Source organism: Dermacentor andersoni, chromosome 5, assembly GCF_023375885.2.
Source record: "Dermacentor andersoni chromosome 5, qqDerAnde1_hic_scaffold, whole genome shotgun sequence".
Taxonomy (NCBI): domain Eukaryota; kingdom Metazoa; phylum Arthropoda; class Arachnida; order Ixodida; family Ixodidae; genus Dermacentor; species Dermacentor andersoni.
Window position 1 is genome coordinate 61,093,354 of NC_092818.1, and position 14,719 is coordinate 61,108,072.

Consider the following 14,719-nt stretch of genomic DNA (forward strand, 5'->3'; position numbering starts at 1 on the left):
CATGCCTAACCTTTCAAGCAATGAATCCCTACCAACTTGCTCAGCTTTCTGCATCTCTAAGTGAAAGTCAAAGCATTGGAAACATCATTCCTCACCCATAAAATAAGTCACAGTATTAAGCCACACTGAAGGTGTATGTCATGAATAAACGGTGTCACACAGCTGTACAGGGTGTTCAGGGTAAATTTGACATGTGCAGGCGAAATACGAAAAAGAAGCCATAAATTTAGCAAAACAAAATTTATTGGACACACGGAAAGGGACATAAAGCTGAAGAGATGGCAAAGTGACGTCACTCAAACAAGCCACCCTCAGTATCAGCAACTGTCTTGAGGTGGCTCCGGAACCTGGAACATGCGACCTTTACGGTGTCCCGAAGGAGGACTGCGAAAACTGCCCAAATCTTGTCTATCAGCAGTGTCTTGGTGTTACTGGCATTGCGGCTAAACCTAGCCCCATACACAATCATTCATAGGATTGCAATCAGGGTAGTTAGTGGGCCAGACATTAGGATTGGTGAAATCTCAAAAATTCTCGGACAACCACTTTTGAGTTTTCCCAGTGGTACGCCAGAGAGCAGAGTCAAATTATAATATGGGTGGGAACCTATTCGAATTTAACCTTGAGTCTTTGTGGAGATAACATTACCCTAACTGGAGAGATCCAAAGACCAGCACACTTTGTGGAAATTTGGTCTTCACAATACGCAGAACATGAAACAGTGTCTTCAGCCATGGCTTCATAGTCTCCGTTGTTGCACATTATGTTGTGCCGTTTTTACGGTGTTCAAAGTACACAAAGTAGCTGCTTTGATTGCACAATTTCGCTGCCTGGCACAAGTCATGATGCAGGCAACACCTTTATAATATTTTGGCAGCTTCCTTGTGTACATTGCAGTTTCGTTTGATTTGATCGGTTTCTAAGAAGCAAAAGAAAAAAATTATATGTGAACTAAAAAAGCTATGTATGACAATGATATTTACAGCTAACTACACCAACTGTCAAATTTACCCCAAATGCCCTATATATCCTTGCCCTCTTCAAGGGCTGTCCCATAATCCTCTGCTTAACACAGAAAACTTGCCCATTCCAACACCAAACTTAATTTTATGTTGGAGAAAAATAAAATTTTTAAATTATATTCTAGGGTCTTGCATGCAAACACAATGATGCGATTATGAGGCACGCTGTGGTGGGGGAGTTCAGTTTAATTTCGACCACTTAGAGTTCTTTAACGTGCATCTAAAAAAAAGTGTGCAAGTGTTCTTGCATTTCGCCTCGAGATGGGGCCGCCACAGCTGGGATCGAACCCGCAACCTCGAGCTCTGCTGTGCAACGCCATAGCCACTGGGCTACCATAGCGAATTCGGAGAAAAAATTATGTGGATCCCATGCACTGTGGGAATTGGCCTAAGCGAAGTTTTCTATGCTGTTTGCTTTGATTGGTGGTAATTAGCGGCAATGTTGACGGCGAATGTTTAATTTCTTCAGCGTTTAGTGCAATGCGAGAGTGCTGCGTTGATGTCAAACGTTCCCTTGTGTCCACCACTCCAGTTTGTTTGCACAATACACGGAACACACAGGGAGATGTGTTTGCTTGAGGCGCTGTTCTGCGCCATTGTTCATAACCTCCGAAAAGGTTAGTATTGTCATTGCCTAATACAGCACATCGCATCATGGCAGAAGTGTTAAACATTAATTGAATTATGGGACTGTACATGCTGAAACCACAATCAGATTATGGGGCATGCCGTAGTGGCAGAGTACGGATTAATTTTGACCCCTGGGTTCTCTAACGAGCACCTAAACTTGAGTACACGAGTGTTTTTGTATTACGCCACTGTTGAAATGTGGCTGCTGCGGTCAGGATCGAACCCGCAACCTCGGGCAATGTTATAGCTGCAAGTTACCAGGGCGGGCACAGAAGTGTTGAAGTGTGGGTGCTACAACGTCGCCTGGACGCTACAGCGCTTTATTGCGATTTTGAGCCTGCACGCTGCATGTCAGTTGTCCGCTTGACAAATTTGCGCGGTGTTTATTTTTTCAGAAATAGCAGAAACGTAACCGAACCTTCAACTTAAATGTATCCAGCTAGTGCACAACCACTGTCGTGTCTTGTAGTAACAAGGGTGCATCGGGGGCGCGCGCATCAAGGCACCCTAGTAGTAGCATTTCCTCACCTTCTCACATTACCTTTTTCCTCTCCCCCCATGTATGCGAGTTGCCAGCAAAAAGCGCCAAGAATATTATTCACTCGTTTTGTGGCTGTGTCGGTTTTTCCCATTTTCTGTCTCCTCTTCCTCCTCCTCCTCCCTACCATGCTATATACTTCCTCTCTGGACGGTTGCATGTTAGTAGAAAGGTAAGCGAAAAGATTCAAGCAGACATCAGACAGGCACAAGATTATCTGTTGGCAAATCATTGACTCGACATACATGCAATCTCGGAGGTGGTTGGAATGTTAAACACCACACTACAGTGCATTCTGACCAAAGAACAATGTGCAAGGTCTCTCCCACAGGTTGGTCGCGAGATCACTCATCCTAACTTGCAGCTGCCCAAGGCAGATCCTGCAAACTTCCTAGCATGGCATGTGACTGTTGATGAAATGAAGGTCAGCATTTCCAGCAAGTAAACCTGAAGTTAAAATGATCGGAACATCTTTTTCCACTCCTCTAGCAACGAGGTCGGCTCCGTTTTGTCAGCAGGCATAGCGACGCCTACGGTTTTACTGTATTCCTAGGGCATGCTTTCTTTCACCGTCCTGCTGAAGATAGACCATCATTAGGAAGTACTATGCTCTCGCGATTCACTGCCTGTGGGATCCCTCCAGGTCTAGACTGAATGTTATGCTTAAAAAATGGTCCTTTGATCTCCACCCTTGAAGTTTCCTACAAGACTTGTATACTTGCAACTTGTATACATTACATAAAAATGCAGCTTCGCTCAAAATTGTAATTGATCACAGTGACGAACTACTGCCACATAAAAGCAGCTGTGCAATCACTCAAGAGTACGGAATTTTGCCTTGCTTTCCTCTCAATGTTTATAAACATTTCGCGAATACAATTAATAAAACGAGCTGGCCTGGCTGTTTCAGTGCGTCCACTGCAGCCTTTCACGCAGTTTAGCTTCATTAACTATTGCTTTCAAAAATCTTTGTCAGCCATCTTTCTTCTGTCTTTATTTTCTTGAGCACAGCCAGGGGTGTGCACCGGTAGCTGGACAAGTATACTCTGGACACGGCGCTTCGAAGGTTAGGCTGCTCCACTTACAATGTTGGAGTCGACACCACTGCATGCTCTGCTGTCACACAACGAGTAGCTCGACACACATGATTACTAACCAGGAGATCTGATTTGTGCAGCTGCGCAAGGCCTTCAGGAACCAAAGTGCAGAGCTGCGGCGACTGCGAAGCCAGCTGGCCAACAAGGAAAAGAAGATCCAAGAACTGGAGAGCCAGCTCCAATTACAGGCACACAATGGCGGCTGCTAGGAGGCGCCCACCTGCCAGGCCACGAAGCAACGCCACACGCGTGCAGAAGACTGTACAAAGCCTGCTATCGCAGAAAACGTTTCTCACACAAAGCTAAAGCGCTGCCCGCTATGCCCCTTTGCAGGATGCATCTCTTGCAAACACAGCCCTTAGCTGCAACGTGCTGTGCAAGGCTCTTGTGCAGGAAACTACTGCTTGCGCTTCGAGATGTGCGCGCACCTGGGGCAAGGTATCACCGTTTAGACTGCAGTGCTTGTTCTTGCCCAATGCCGGATGGTAAATACACTCATACAAGCCTACCTGCGATGTTTGGCCCGCATATGTGCAATCTGCTCACGCTGTACACGGCTAATGTTGAAGCTTAAGTGAGCTGGTACAGCGCCTTCGTAAGAGATAGTGCAAAAACCACTTAGCACACACAAGGCACACATAGGTTCACATACAAATTTTGTGTGTGCACGCGTGTGAACATGTTTAACCTTCAGTGTCCTGTAGTTTCTGTGCCTACCATTCGTCAAGATGCTGGTGTAAAGTCTCTGATGGGTGTTGCACAAATGCAAACTGTTGTCATGAAAAGTAGGCACACAAATCAATTAGAAATGGTGTTTGCCTCTTTTGAGACACTAGTGAAAACTTGAAATGACACCATGAACATAACCAACTACACACTACGGAGGAGGAAAAGTTCAAGTTGTTAAAACTTAACTGCAACATTGTTACTGCTGCTCTACGTATATACCAAGCTACATTTTGTCAATATTCCACTTTTGTCGTGGTGTACAGTTGTGTGCCAGTATTGTTTTGTATAAATATGTTAATGCTAAGTCAGCAGTGCTGTTAAGAGCTGCACGAAATGTGCTCGAGCGATGGTTGATTTTTTTTTTTTTTCAGCAGACCAAGGTCTATTATGGAATTTCTATGCAACTTCCTTTGGCTTGGCAAATAAAAGCTTCTCCAAATGGGTTGTGTGTACTATTCTTCGTTACTTACAATTGCCAGCTGAAACAGAGGCACTGTCAACAGCATGCCATTTCTCCAGATGCTCTCTAAAGGGTACCGACATGCTTTCAATGCTCTAAAACAAGCATCTCCCAACAAAAGGATAGCAGTTGGCAAGCACGAGAAGGACCCAAAAGTAACGACTCTTTCAAATATTCCTCCAAACATTCTCAAACTTTAATAACCTTCAAAGTACTTTCCTTGAGAGGCAATGGACTCGTCCCACAACTTTATCCATTGTTAAAAATTATTCACAAGGTATTTACTATCTGGCATTTTCAAATTTCATGATTTCTCTAGGTTTTTCCAGTCTCCTCTTGCGAAAATAATCTGGCAGTCTATGACACCTGCAGTTTAGGTACAAGAAAAAAAATTGTGGTTTACAGCTTGCAAAGTCCAGCCCACAATTTTTAACTACTGCCAGTAAGACGTCAGTCAGTTGACATACACTATCAGATCTGACTGAATCATGTTTCTCAGGCAGGTTTCAACCACACAGCCAGTGTGATCCACACCCACAAAACCAGCCATAATTTGCAGATTGTCTAGGCTTGGTTAAAACCATCAGTCTTCTGCCATACCACTGTGTGTGCCATGAATACTGCAGGTACTAATTTCCCCAATTCAAAGCAACCAAGGTGAAAATTCCAAATTTCTTCCCCAAGTATTCTAGAACTTTAAAAAAATTTCCCCAAAATTGTCTTCCTTGATGGGAGACACCCTGCAATGGTCCAGCAACTTGCTTGCTTTTCATTCCATGGATCTTGCCCACTACGGTGGATGGGCCAAGAAGCCAGCTGTTGTAAAGAGACTGGGAAAGTAAGGTAGGGCAAGGTAGAAATTCTGCAAAGAATGTGAGAACAGATGAACTTCACATATACTTTTTTTCCAGATAGAAAAAGAGAGAGCAATTGTTGTGAACTGATGATAGTGGGTTAGAGCAGGTAAAGGTATATATTCCTGCTACACTTCAGCAAGCTCAGCTCAGCATTTGGGGGGAAGTGGAGTGTAAGGATAAGGAGTCAGGTGAGAAACGGCAGCAGATAGCCTAGTCCGTGCGTGGCAGTAGAACCAGATAGACCACACAGGGAATGGCACGAGTGGGTAGGCCAGTGCATAGATGGTGGCGATTCTGGAGGGATCCTTCGTCCGCTGTGGACACGTGCAAAAGATCGCAGCGTCACAATGTGGCTGCCCACAAAGGTGGCAGGAGGTGCAATGCGACCCTTCAGAGGTTTCCGTGAAAATGCAGCCGGTCTGCAGGCGGCCACGGCTTGTCGTACCCCTAAGAGCACAGTGCGCACACTTGCACAGCTGCTGGCACGAGAAGCAAGACCGACGTGAGGCGTGGCAGCCAAGGAAGAGAAGCAATGAACTGCACGATCGCTCATCACAAGAGCAGAGACTGACCTCAATTCCCTTCACTGCTTCTGTAGCTTTCTCCTTTACTCTCTCCAAGTCTGCAACAAACCCCTTCCTTTAAAAGGTCTCGTTTCACTTTTGGAGACAAGTCTCAAGGGGCCAAATACTTGGAAGTAGGGAGGGTGAAGTTCTGTACTCTCGTCTCATTTTTATTGGAAACTGTTGCACACTCGCTGCTGTGTGGACAGGCGCATTGTCATGGCTCACAAGCCCCTTGCCAGAGTTCCACAGACTGGGCCACTTTTTCAAACTGCATTTTCCAACTGCTTGGGCACTTCAAGGTAAAAGTGCTGTTCCCCCAACCGTCTGACGTCCTTATACAAATTTAAACGAAGTCTGTTGGATAAAAAATTGCTAAACAGGAAACTGAGCTTGATGTACACACTTTTTTGGGTCGCCTCTCATATGGCAGTTAGGGAAACAAGATATTTTAGATAGGTACTGATGATCTCAATAATGCTGGTCCTGGCATCGTGATGTCATCACAAAGCCAACTTTGCTTACTAACGTAGTGCAGCAGTAGGGCTATGTATGATAATGCTGCTACATGCATACTTTACGAATGCATTTGCATGTGGCAGCCAAGATGATCACAGGAACAAAGCAAACCAGTGCATTGCAACGCATCCATCTCAGGGTAACGAAACCAAGTGGTTTCTAGAATAGCTAATTATTTAGGGCTCTCAGATGCTCGAGTGCTTTTTCTAGGGTTTGGAGTGTGTGGACGTTCACTTCACGAGCAAAATGATCTCTTTCACCACTTTCCTGTAGAGAATGCTAAGTCATTCTGATAACATGCGTGTCATTCATGGCCCGTAATTACTGGGCCGCACAGAGTTGAAAGGAATGCAAGACAAATGACAATTATTGTTACGGGACAAGGCAAGCCCCACAGGGTGCAAATTTTTTAAAGAGTGTACACGGCATGGTGATGATAGGCACTGCTGCCTAATGAAGTCGGTGTATTCAACTGTAGGTCCATTCGATTTGCCTGCACTTCACCGTTTGTTTCAGCGGCACAAGCATGACACCCTCTGCAAGGCACTGTTTGTTTAAAAAAAAAAGCTAAGTTCAAGCCCAGCACCGTTGGAATTGTCCATGCCAATGTAATGCACAGCAGGGCAGCAGACGATCCCTTCGGAGCCATGGCAGTAGATGCTAAAAGAATTGTGGCCGTACTGACAGAAATGGCATGGTTATACAGCAACACCACCACCCACGTTAATGAGAGAAGTCTGTACTCATACGTGGCCCTCCAACACATCTCGACATGGGTGCAAAAAGCTCTTAATAACTCTTACTAGTTTCTTACTACCTCTTCACAATATCGAGGTATCCAATTTCTCTCTATTTCAACAGCTTGCATATCAACATTGCAACTAGACCATTACACTGACCACTTTTGCTGTCGTAATGCTGGCTATTTTCCTTGCAGCACAGCAACTGCGAATGACCTAAATGGACATTCAAAAATACAATAGCAGCACACGCTAGACAACACCAGCAATGGAAGGCGCGAGATGCGAATGAAAAAGCAGAACACCTGCACCACATCCGCACCCGTTTCCGAAAGGCCCCGTTGCCCCACTATGGCTGGAATTTTGAACTGGCACTGCACAAGCTTGGAACTGCGCAGCAACGCGCATCATGAAAAAATAAGTGTGAGCAAATCAAACTGGCCATATCGGTTGCTCGAAAGAATGTTTTCCCAAAACATGGAGCTGCAAATTAAACACCTGGAGGCAGAAAATTTATCATGGCCAGTAAAGTACTACCAATTTAAGTGGTACCTGCCTAAATCATCACCAGGACTCTATAGTCAGCGCAACAGGTGTTAATATTCCCTTGAGGTACACATGCAAGTCCCACGTTAAAAGTTCATGGACCAGTAAAATGGTGCAACGCTATACCATTCGCATGCGCTACAGCAAAGACTGCAAATTCAAATACAAGGCTGTGTGTACAGAGGCTTTTGATGCCAACTATATCAGCTGCGATAACGGTTCAAGCACACCCATCACTGAAAAATATAAAATTAGTTCCATACATCTGCACATATTCCCCGATTAAACTTGACCTGAAGAAATTAACAGTCTGTGTGTACACCAACAGTCTAAGTGCGAATGCACTTCTATAGTATTAATGTACAGCAGGCAAATTTTTATATTAGTCAAGTGTCAGAAATTCACTGCGACACAGGAAATTGTTTCCATACCTGACGCATTTCAGAATGTTTGTGTGGAGCTATTTTTGCATACAATGTAACTATGCAAACAATTCACATTACATATCTGTGCACTGCTGGAAACGATGGTAAGGACTTCGTAATAGTGCCAAAACCAAATCGTAAGGATAAAATTAAATACCACCTAAACGGGACACTTACGTTGCAGAAGACTATGAATCAAATGTGGCAACCGCTGCTGAACAAATTAAACATTTACGTTAGGTAACAAAAAAACAGAAATGGGTGATGGGCAGGAATTACAACTGCAGCCGCACAGCGATTGCACGAATAGGTGTGTGGTAGTTCACACATATTACAATATCAACCAGTGCCAACATGGGTCACACAAAAGAATATGCAGGACATAGTGCAAGCTGCCAACCGAAAGGTTTATGCAAATCGTTAATGATGCACGACAAGCAACTTGCTCATGAAAGCTTTACACAGGGTTTTTATCAGCAGATTGTGCAAGTGCACCATTAACTGTGCAACAAATTCCGTACCTTTATGCAAGGATCATATGCACCATGTGCCATCAGAATCTTGGGAACTATTTGTTTTCACCCATTTAATTTCGTGCAGTTTGTAAAGCACCCGCTGTGCGAAATTTGCAGTTGGTAGTCAGCGCAGTATCATTTTGGAACGGTTTGCAGTTTGTTTTGAGACAGGTTCTTTTATTTAGTAGCAGACCACTTACTAACCACGATTCACGTACTGCACACAAACCTGTCATGCTAGCAACTACTGAACTGCTTGGCACATGTGCATTACTACTTCTCATACATCCTCTCGCAACGAGAAATATCAGCAGCACTACACCCAAGTCTACGAACTAAAATCTCTCAAACCTGAAAAGTGCTTCACTTGCTTGAATGACATGGTTAGATGCACTATGCAGCGCCTCAGTAATACACAATTAGCTCAAGTAAAAATTTAGCACTACTACAATTATGCAACAGCACAGTAGTGATGTAAACACTAAACCCTGTAAGCAATACCTTGCAGCAATTGAAAACGAGTTACAGGTACCTCCACTCGTCAATGAAACAGCTGCACATAATTGCCAATTTTCCCACAAGCTCATGAATTTTAGCATTGACAAGTCCCCAAAATTAGGGGAAGTTTTAATTTAGTTAAAGCTTTTCATTTGAGAAATATTATAAACACCAAACCATGACTTCTGAAGCCAGTGACCCGCTGCAATGCAATAGTGGAGGTGCTCTGGATTAATGTTGACTGCCAGAGATTTGCTGGCGTTGGCAGAAAGTTTTCTCATTCCATCAGCATCGACATGAAGACAAACGAAACCTGTAAACAGTCTCTGCAGTAGAATGTCATTGCCAAACGAGTGGGTCGAACAATGTACAAGGGTTACAGCAAGAATAGGCCTGCAGGTGTTACCAGTCAGAAGCTGGCAGGTTCGTCCAGTTCAGCACCAGAGCTGTCACCTGTCCTGCCATCAATGCACAGGAAGGGTCTTGACACAGCTGCCCACAAGCATTTGCCAAGGCACATAGCACTCTGCAGAGTGTGTACGCTCCCCTTGTTCAGTGACACTGCAAGCGTTGGTGGTTGCCGTTTCAGTAAAAACTTTATTTAACAATTGAACCAAACACTGGACAAAGCCCCTGCTGATAATTTACACTTCCGCAGCACTACTGTGCCGCCGAAGACAGGTAGCAGCAGTGGAAGCGCCCGCACAGCTGCAGATGTGCATGCAAGAGAAAATGCACCTGCACAGGCACTTCCCTCGCAGCCAACATGCGACAATAAAAGGCATTTCATTCAATGTTTGAAAGCAAATTGAGAAAAGGGAGGGCCAAGAACACGGATCGAGAAAAAAAAAAATTGTGTGGATGATGATGAGGATGCGCCCGTACGGCACCGTCCCTAGAGGCCACCCCCTTTTCTGGGCCAACTTTGGTGTAGCCTTGTGTATCAAAGTTCACGTGCCGCCCCTCACAGGCAAGCAGACGCAGAAAGATGGCAGCGCCCCCAAACAGCGCACACCTCTTGGAATGTGCACGGCTGCAAGCGTGACCATTTTTACAGTCGTTGCAAGACGAAATCTGGTTCAGCAGTAACAACCTATACATAGCATATAATAATGCGTCTAGTAGGTAACCTTTAAAGGCACCCAGCAAGCAAAAGCTTTAACGGAAAGAAAAAAAAAAAAATTGTTCAAGAGTGAAATGAACAGGGGGAAAATAAAGCTAGGGACAGGTACCGAGGATGATGCGATTGTGATGTTGCATTTTGTTTCTCTGTCCGCCGCTGTACAAAGTCTACAGGTGACAATGACGAAGACGTTTAAAAAAAAAACTAAAGTAAAGATGCCGGGATGTTCCAATTGGTGTTGAGTGCTTTTCCCGCCCTCCCTCAGTCCTCCCCATCCTCCTCCTCCTCTTCCCGCTTTCGCTTCTGGCCCTTAGGAGACTCGTTCTCTGCAAAACAGATATCCGCACAATAAGCACACCTGCAGCAAACAGCCCACTGCAACAGTGAGCACACTCTGGTCGCCAACTCACCATCTCCGTCTTCATCGTCATCTACATCGTATGGGTTGTAGAAGTCTCCTTCACTTTCCTCCTGGAGGAGGACAAAAAAAAAAAAGCACGCACACACACAAGTGTCAGAGCATACTTACAGACAACCATAGCACAAAACTTTCTCCAATGTAGCAAGAACTGGGCACTGAATGCAAGCACCAGCTGCTTAGGGTAGGAGTCTGAACACTTCAAACTATATGCACAAAACTATGCAATAAGTCCTTCCAAGACAGTGCAGAGGTGCCCAGTTCCTACTAGCCAGCGCACGTAAATTGAAAACAGAGAGAGCAGGGCTCTACAAGGCATTCACTTTCTGTCTCCATATATGAATGGTACTAACATCAATGTCGTCTTTTTCTAGGTAATCGAGACCGACCTCTTCCTCCCCATCTTCTCCATCTTCCTCATCGACATCGTCGTCCTCCTCGCCATCCTCATCATCTTCATCATCCACATTCACATCATCTTCGTCATCCTCTGAGGAAAATGTACAAAAAGTCAGCTACAACCAGAAGAGGAAAAAAAGAATGCAAACATCAGAAGAAAACCCTGCACAGCTTACCGTCACTCTCTCCATCCACTTCATTCTCTTCATCATCCTCTTCATTACCTGGAAGTAAGTAAAAGAGGAGAGAAACGAATGCAAGTAATTAACATAGGTGCCCCAGCACTATGCATTGAACAGCTTCTCACCATCCTCGTCGTCTGCCTCGGAGTCCTCTGCCTCCTTCTCGTCTCTGTCGTAGCCATCCAGGTACTTGAGGCTTGGGATGAGCTCAAAGACACGGTCCCTGTAGTTCTCAATGCTCGTAACTTCACAGTTGAAAAGATCGAGGTTCTTCAGGTTCTTGAACTCTTTCTACAGAAAGCAGAGGCACACGAAGATTACTTCTCCAAGGCACGCGGAAAACGCTTGGTCGGCAGCACGGTACTCGCGTATGTGCACGAAACATACACTCACCAAAGGATCTAAGGTCTCCAGCCCTTTGATTTTGTTCCCGCTCAAATTTAAATGCGTAAGCTTGGGGCTCCCATGCAGGAGGTTGAGGCCGCCCGAGATCCTGTTGTCGCTCAACTCCAACTGCACAGAACGGCAAGAGATAAGGAATCACCCCCACAACCACCTCCCGCCATAGCGCACACCGGCGCGCTAGCTAGCCGGCTCACCTTCTTGAGGTTGGGAAGCTTGGGGAATCCTTTGAGACTCGTGAGGCCGACATTGATGAGGCTGAGCGTCTCGAGGTTGACAAACTCCTCTGTCAGGCCGACGATGGCGGTGCTTCTGCAGTTGTCGAGGTTGAGCTCTGATATCTGCGGAGGCGGGAAGAGCGGGAGGGAATGAGATTACACGAGCCGCCGCCGCCGCGATGCCGCTCGCGACGCCACCGGCCGTGGCACGAAACGCCTCGCACGATGCCAAACGCGCATCGGACGTCTTTCGCTGCGCGCATCGCGAGTACGCCCTACTCGCACAATCCACCGACATGGCCGCAGACGAAAATTACGTAGTTTCAACGTAAGCGCGCCATTTCTCCGGCACCGGACACAAAGGGGATCCATATTGAAAAGTGCGCATACATGAACACACACACACAAAAAAAAGCGCGAATCGGCGCGATGCCAAACTCGAAAAATAAAAACATACTGCAGCCGCGAACACCACAGCATCCAGCGACAATGATTCGCGCCTGAATACAAAAGTTTCGACGCATGCACTAGCCAGACACCAAACCACGGAGGCGGGCGAATTAATTGTTAACTTTTTTTTTCTAACTTGACTGCGCTGCCAATCCAGCCGAGAGTCAACATGGCGGTCGATCCCCAAGCAACCAAGGCCAGACATGGCCCAGGGCTGACATAAACCGTGAGCAGGGCGTACAGAGCCTCGCAACGACCACCGGGCACCGAGAAACGGGATATGTCTGCATACTGCGAGACAAAATGTGATCATTTCGAGTTGCCAATCAGCAAACACCGCGAGGCACGCACCTTCGGCCGATAATGGCGGCGTACCGGTGCCGCACAACGTGGTCTAGTACGGTCTACACAAACACTGACGGCGATACTGATAACCGCGGTTGAGTAACTGACGCATGCAAACCAGTGCTGCCACAGGGGATGCAAACGAGCAAACGACGACCTTTTCCAAGATGACACTGCGAGGTCCTCTTTTGCTAATAGCGCCATGTTGACATTCAGGAGAAAACCGTCCACGTTATGCATCTGCCGTTAGATCGTCTTACTCGTGCAGTTAGATTACAAGAGGGCCGGAGGAAAGTTCCAATGGTGAAATTTTATACAGGGCACGCAATTACATAAGTGGATATACGACACAAAGTACGAATTTTTCGAACATTTTAGGCGGCAAGCTGCCCCCTACGCCATGCAACGATTTTCCTATTTGACGCGCATTCTGTGCAACGGAAACGCGCTACCTATGCCTCGAACAGAAGCGACAAGCCCGAATCATCACAAATTTGCAGAGAACTAGCGGCGACTACACGAACCGCCAATATCGCATCTTTCCCACAGGAAGCACATTTTGCGCTCGCAGCCGCACGAAAAGTGTAATAGTGCAGAAAAAAATAATCTCCGCCCAAGGCGAAGCCGTGCCGCGAACAAACTAGACGAAAAGATTCACCTGCTCGGGGTTTTTACCCCGCTTCTCCAATTCAATCCTCTTCTCCATTTGCACGACAGCAGCAGAGGCGGATGGCACGCAGCCGACTTGCTCGAACTCTGGGAGCGCTGGAAAGCAGGCGCCAGGCAGCGCGGCAACCTCAATATGGGGTCCTCCTTCAAAGTACATGTACGCCGTAGCAAACTAATTACTATTCATGAGGTCACGTTCAAAACAACCAATCGCAAGCAGCGAACGATCGAGGAAGGACTACGTCACGTGGCTCTCCGAGTCTCCGATTGGTGGAGACGAAAAATAGTATTTTCAGCGTTGTAAGCCACCACACCACACCTCGATTATTTTTCGCGCAAACACAATACTCGCTACGCGTGCCTGTGCCAAGTAACAGGCAATTTAAATCAGTACACGACGTTACACGGCGTTTTACTAACGTTACAAGAAATCAGCTGATCGCCCGCGTGCCTCCCCGATGAGCTATGTAGTGGTTCTTGCGTGCGGTTGGTAAATAGCTGCAACATCACGTCTTAACAAAGCCGAGTTCGTGACAAACACAGCTGCGCACATTTATTGCAGTTTTCAAAAGTGTCATGAATGACCGAAAACCACAACTGCACGTAGTCATCGCAATAAAAGCCGGTGTTGCTAGGATACAACATTAGGCAATTATTCGGTGATCACGTGTTACGTGGTTCGCCATTTGCAAGAGCTGCGAAGCTATCGAAACAAGGCTTCTAGCTATGTACTTTGTGCGAATAACTTGAAAAACGCTTACCGGTACCTTTCGCATGTTCTCTAGTTGATATCAGCGCTTGCTTTACACAGAGAGCTCTGGATTAAACGGTCCGCAACGGCGCCATCGGTGATGTTTGTTTGTTACGACAGGCTTGCCTCGCCCGCCGCGCACTAACTAATTTTCGTCTTCGTTTCGTGGCACCTGGACACGTTTCCGACCACACTTTGCTTCAAAAATGTTGCATTCAGTGTCAAGTCCGCGCAAGCCATGTCAGCCACAGTACCGCAAGGGTTTTGCGACATGCCGAACTCGGTACCGCACCAGCCGCGCTAGCTGCCAACGCTCTGCCGCAAAACAGGCATTGCATCGACGAGATATTTGCGTGGCTGCAACGCGGCCGCGCACCGCGCGTTCGCTCAGTCGAGCCGCGTTTCACCAAGGGCGTGCAATAGCCAACGCAATGTACTTTTGCGTCAACTTAAACCAGTAGCGCAATGGCTATTGTGTTTTCATTGTACACCTTTAAGACGACTATCGACACAACGAGCCGAACACGGAAACACGCATGTGTAGGGCGAACTACTTTCTTGCGCGCATTCTTTTTTTCTGAAGGAAGCATTCCAAGCCGCGATGGGCGCGCCCTTGTCAGTCG

At 46.3% G+C, this 14,719-nt stretch overlaps 2 protein-coding genes across 9 annotated transcripts in view; one reads left to right on the forward strand and one right to left on the reverse strand.

Moving 5' to 3' along the window:
• Positions 1-4,458, forward strand: part of LOC126530699 (coronin-2B-like) — a 257,873-nt gene extending 253,415 nt beyond the window's left edge. For all 5 annotated transcript variants that reach the window (XM_050177966.3, XM_050177965.3, XM_055070740.1 and 2 more), the window contains one exon: positions 3,368-4,458. In XM_050177966.3, the coding sequence (XP_050033923.1) occupies positions 3,368-3,496 (129 nt within the window). In that variant the 3' untranslated portion in view covers positions 3,497-4,458. The remainder of the gene's footprint in view (positions 1-3,367) is intronic.
• Positions 4,459-9,716: 5,258 nt separating this feature from the next.
• Positions 9,717-14,404, reverse strand: Mapmodulin (acidic leucine-rich nuclear phosphoprotein 32 mapmodulin). 4 transcript variants are annotated; one of them, XM_050177970.3, is made up of 9 exons: positions 14,107-14,404; positions 13,335-13,441; positions 11,861-12,004; positions 11,655-11,774; positions 11,387-11,552; positions 11,256-11,303; positions 11,034-11,170; positions 10,673-10,733; positions 9,717-10,588 (listed from the first exon to the last, which is right to left on the reverse strand). In XM_050177970.3, the coding sequence occupies exons 2-9, from the start codon at positions 13,380-13,382 to the stop codon at positions 10,524-10,526; spliced, it is 789 nt and encodes a 262-aa protein (XP_050033927.1). In that variant the 5' UTR covers positions 13,383-13,441; positions 14,107-14,404; the 3' UTR covers positions 9,717-10,523. The 4 variants fall into 4 exon arrangements, with proteins under 4 accessions (XP_050033927.1, XP_054926719.1, XP_054926718.2 ...); XM_055070744.2 differs by having other exon boundaries at positions 13,335-13,489; XM_055070743.2 differs by lacking the exons at positions 13,335-13,441; positions 14,107-14,404 and adding an exon at positions 12,468-12,673 and having other exon boundaries at positions 11,070-11,170.
• Between the last annotated feature and the right edge of the window lie 315 nt (positions 14,405-14,719).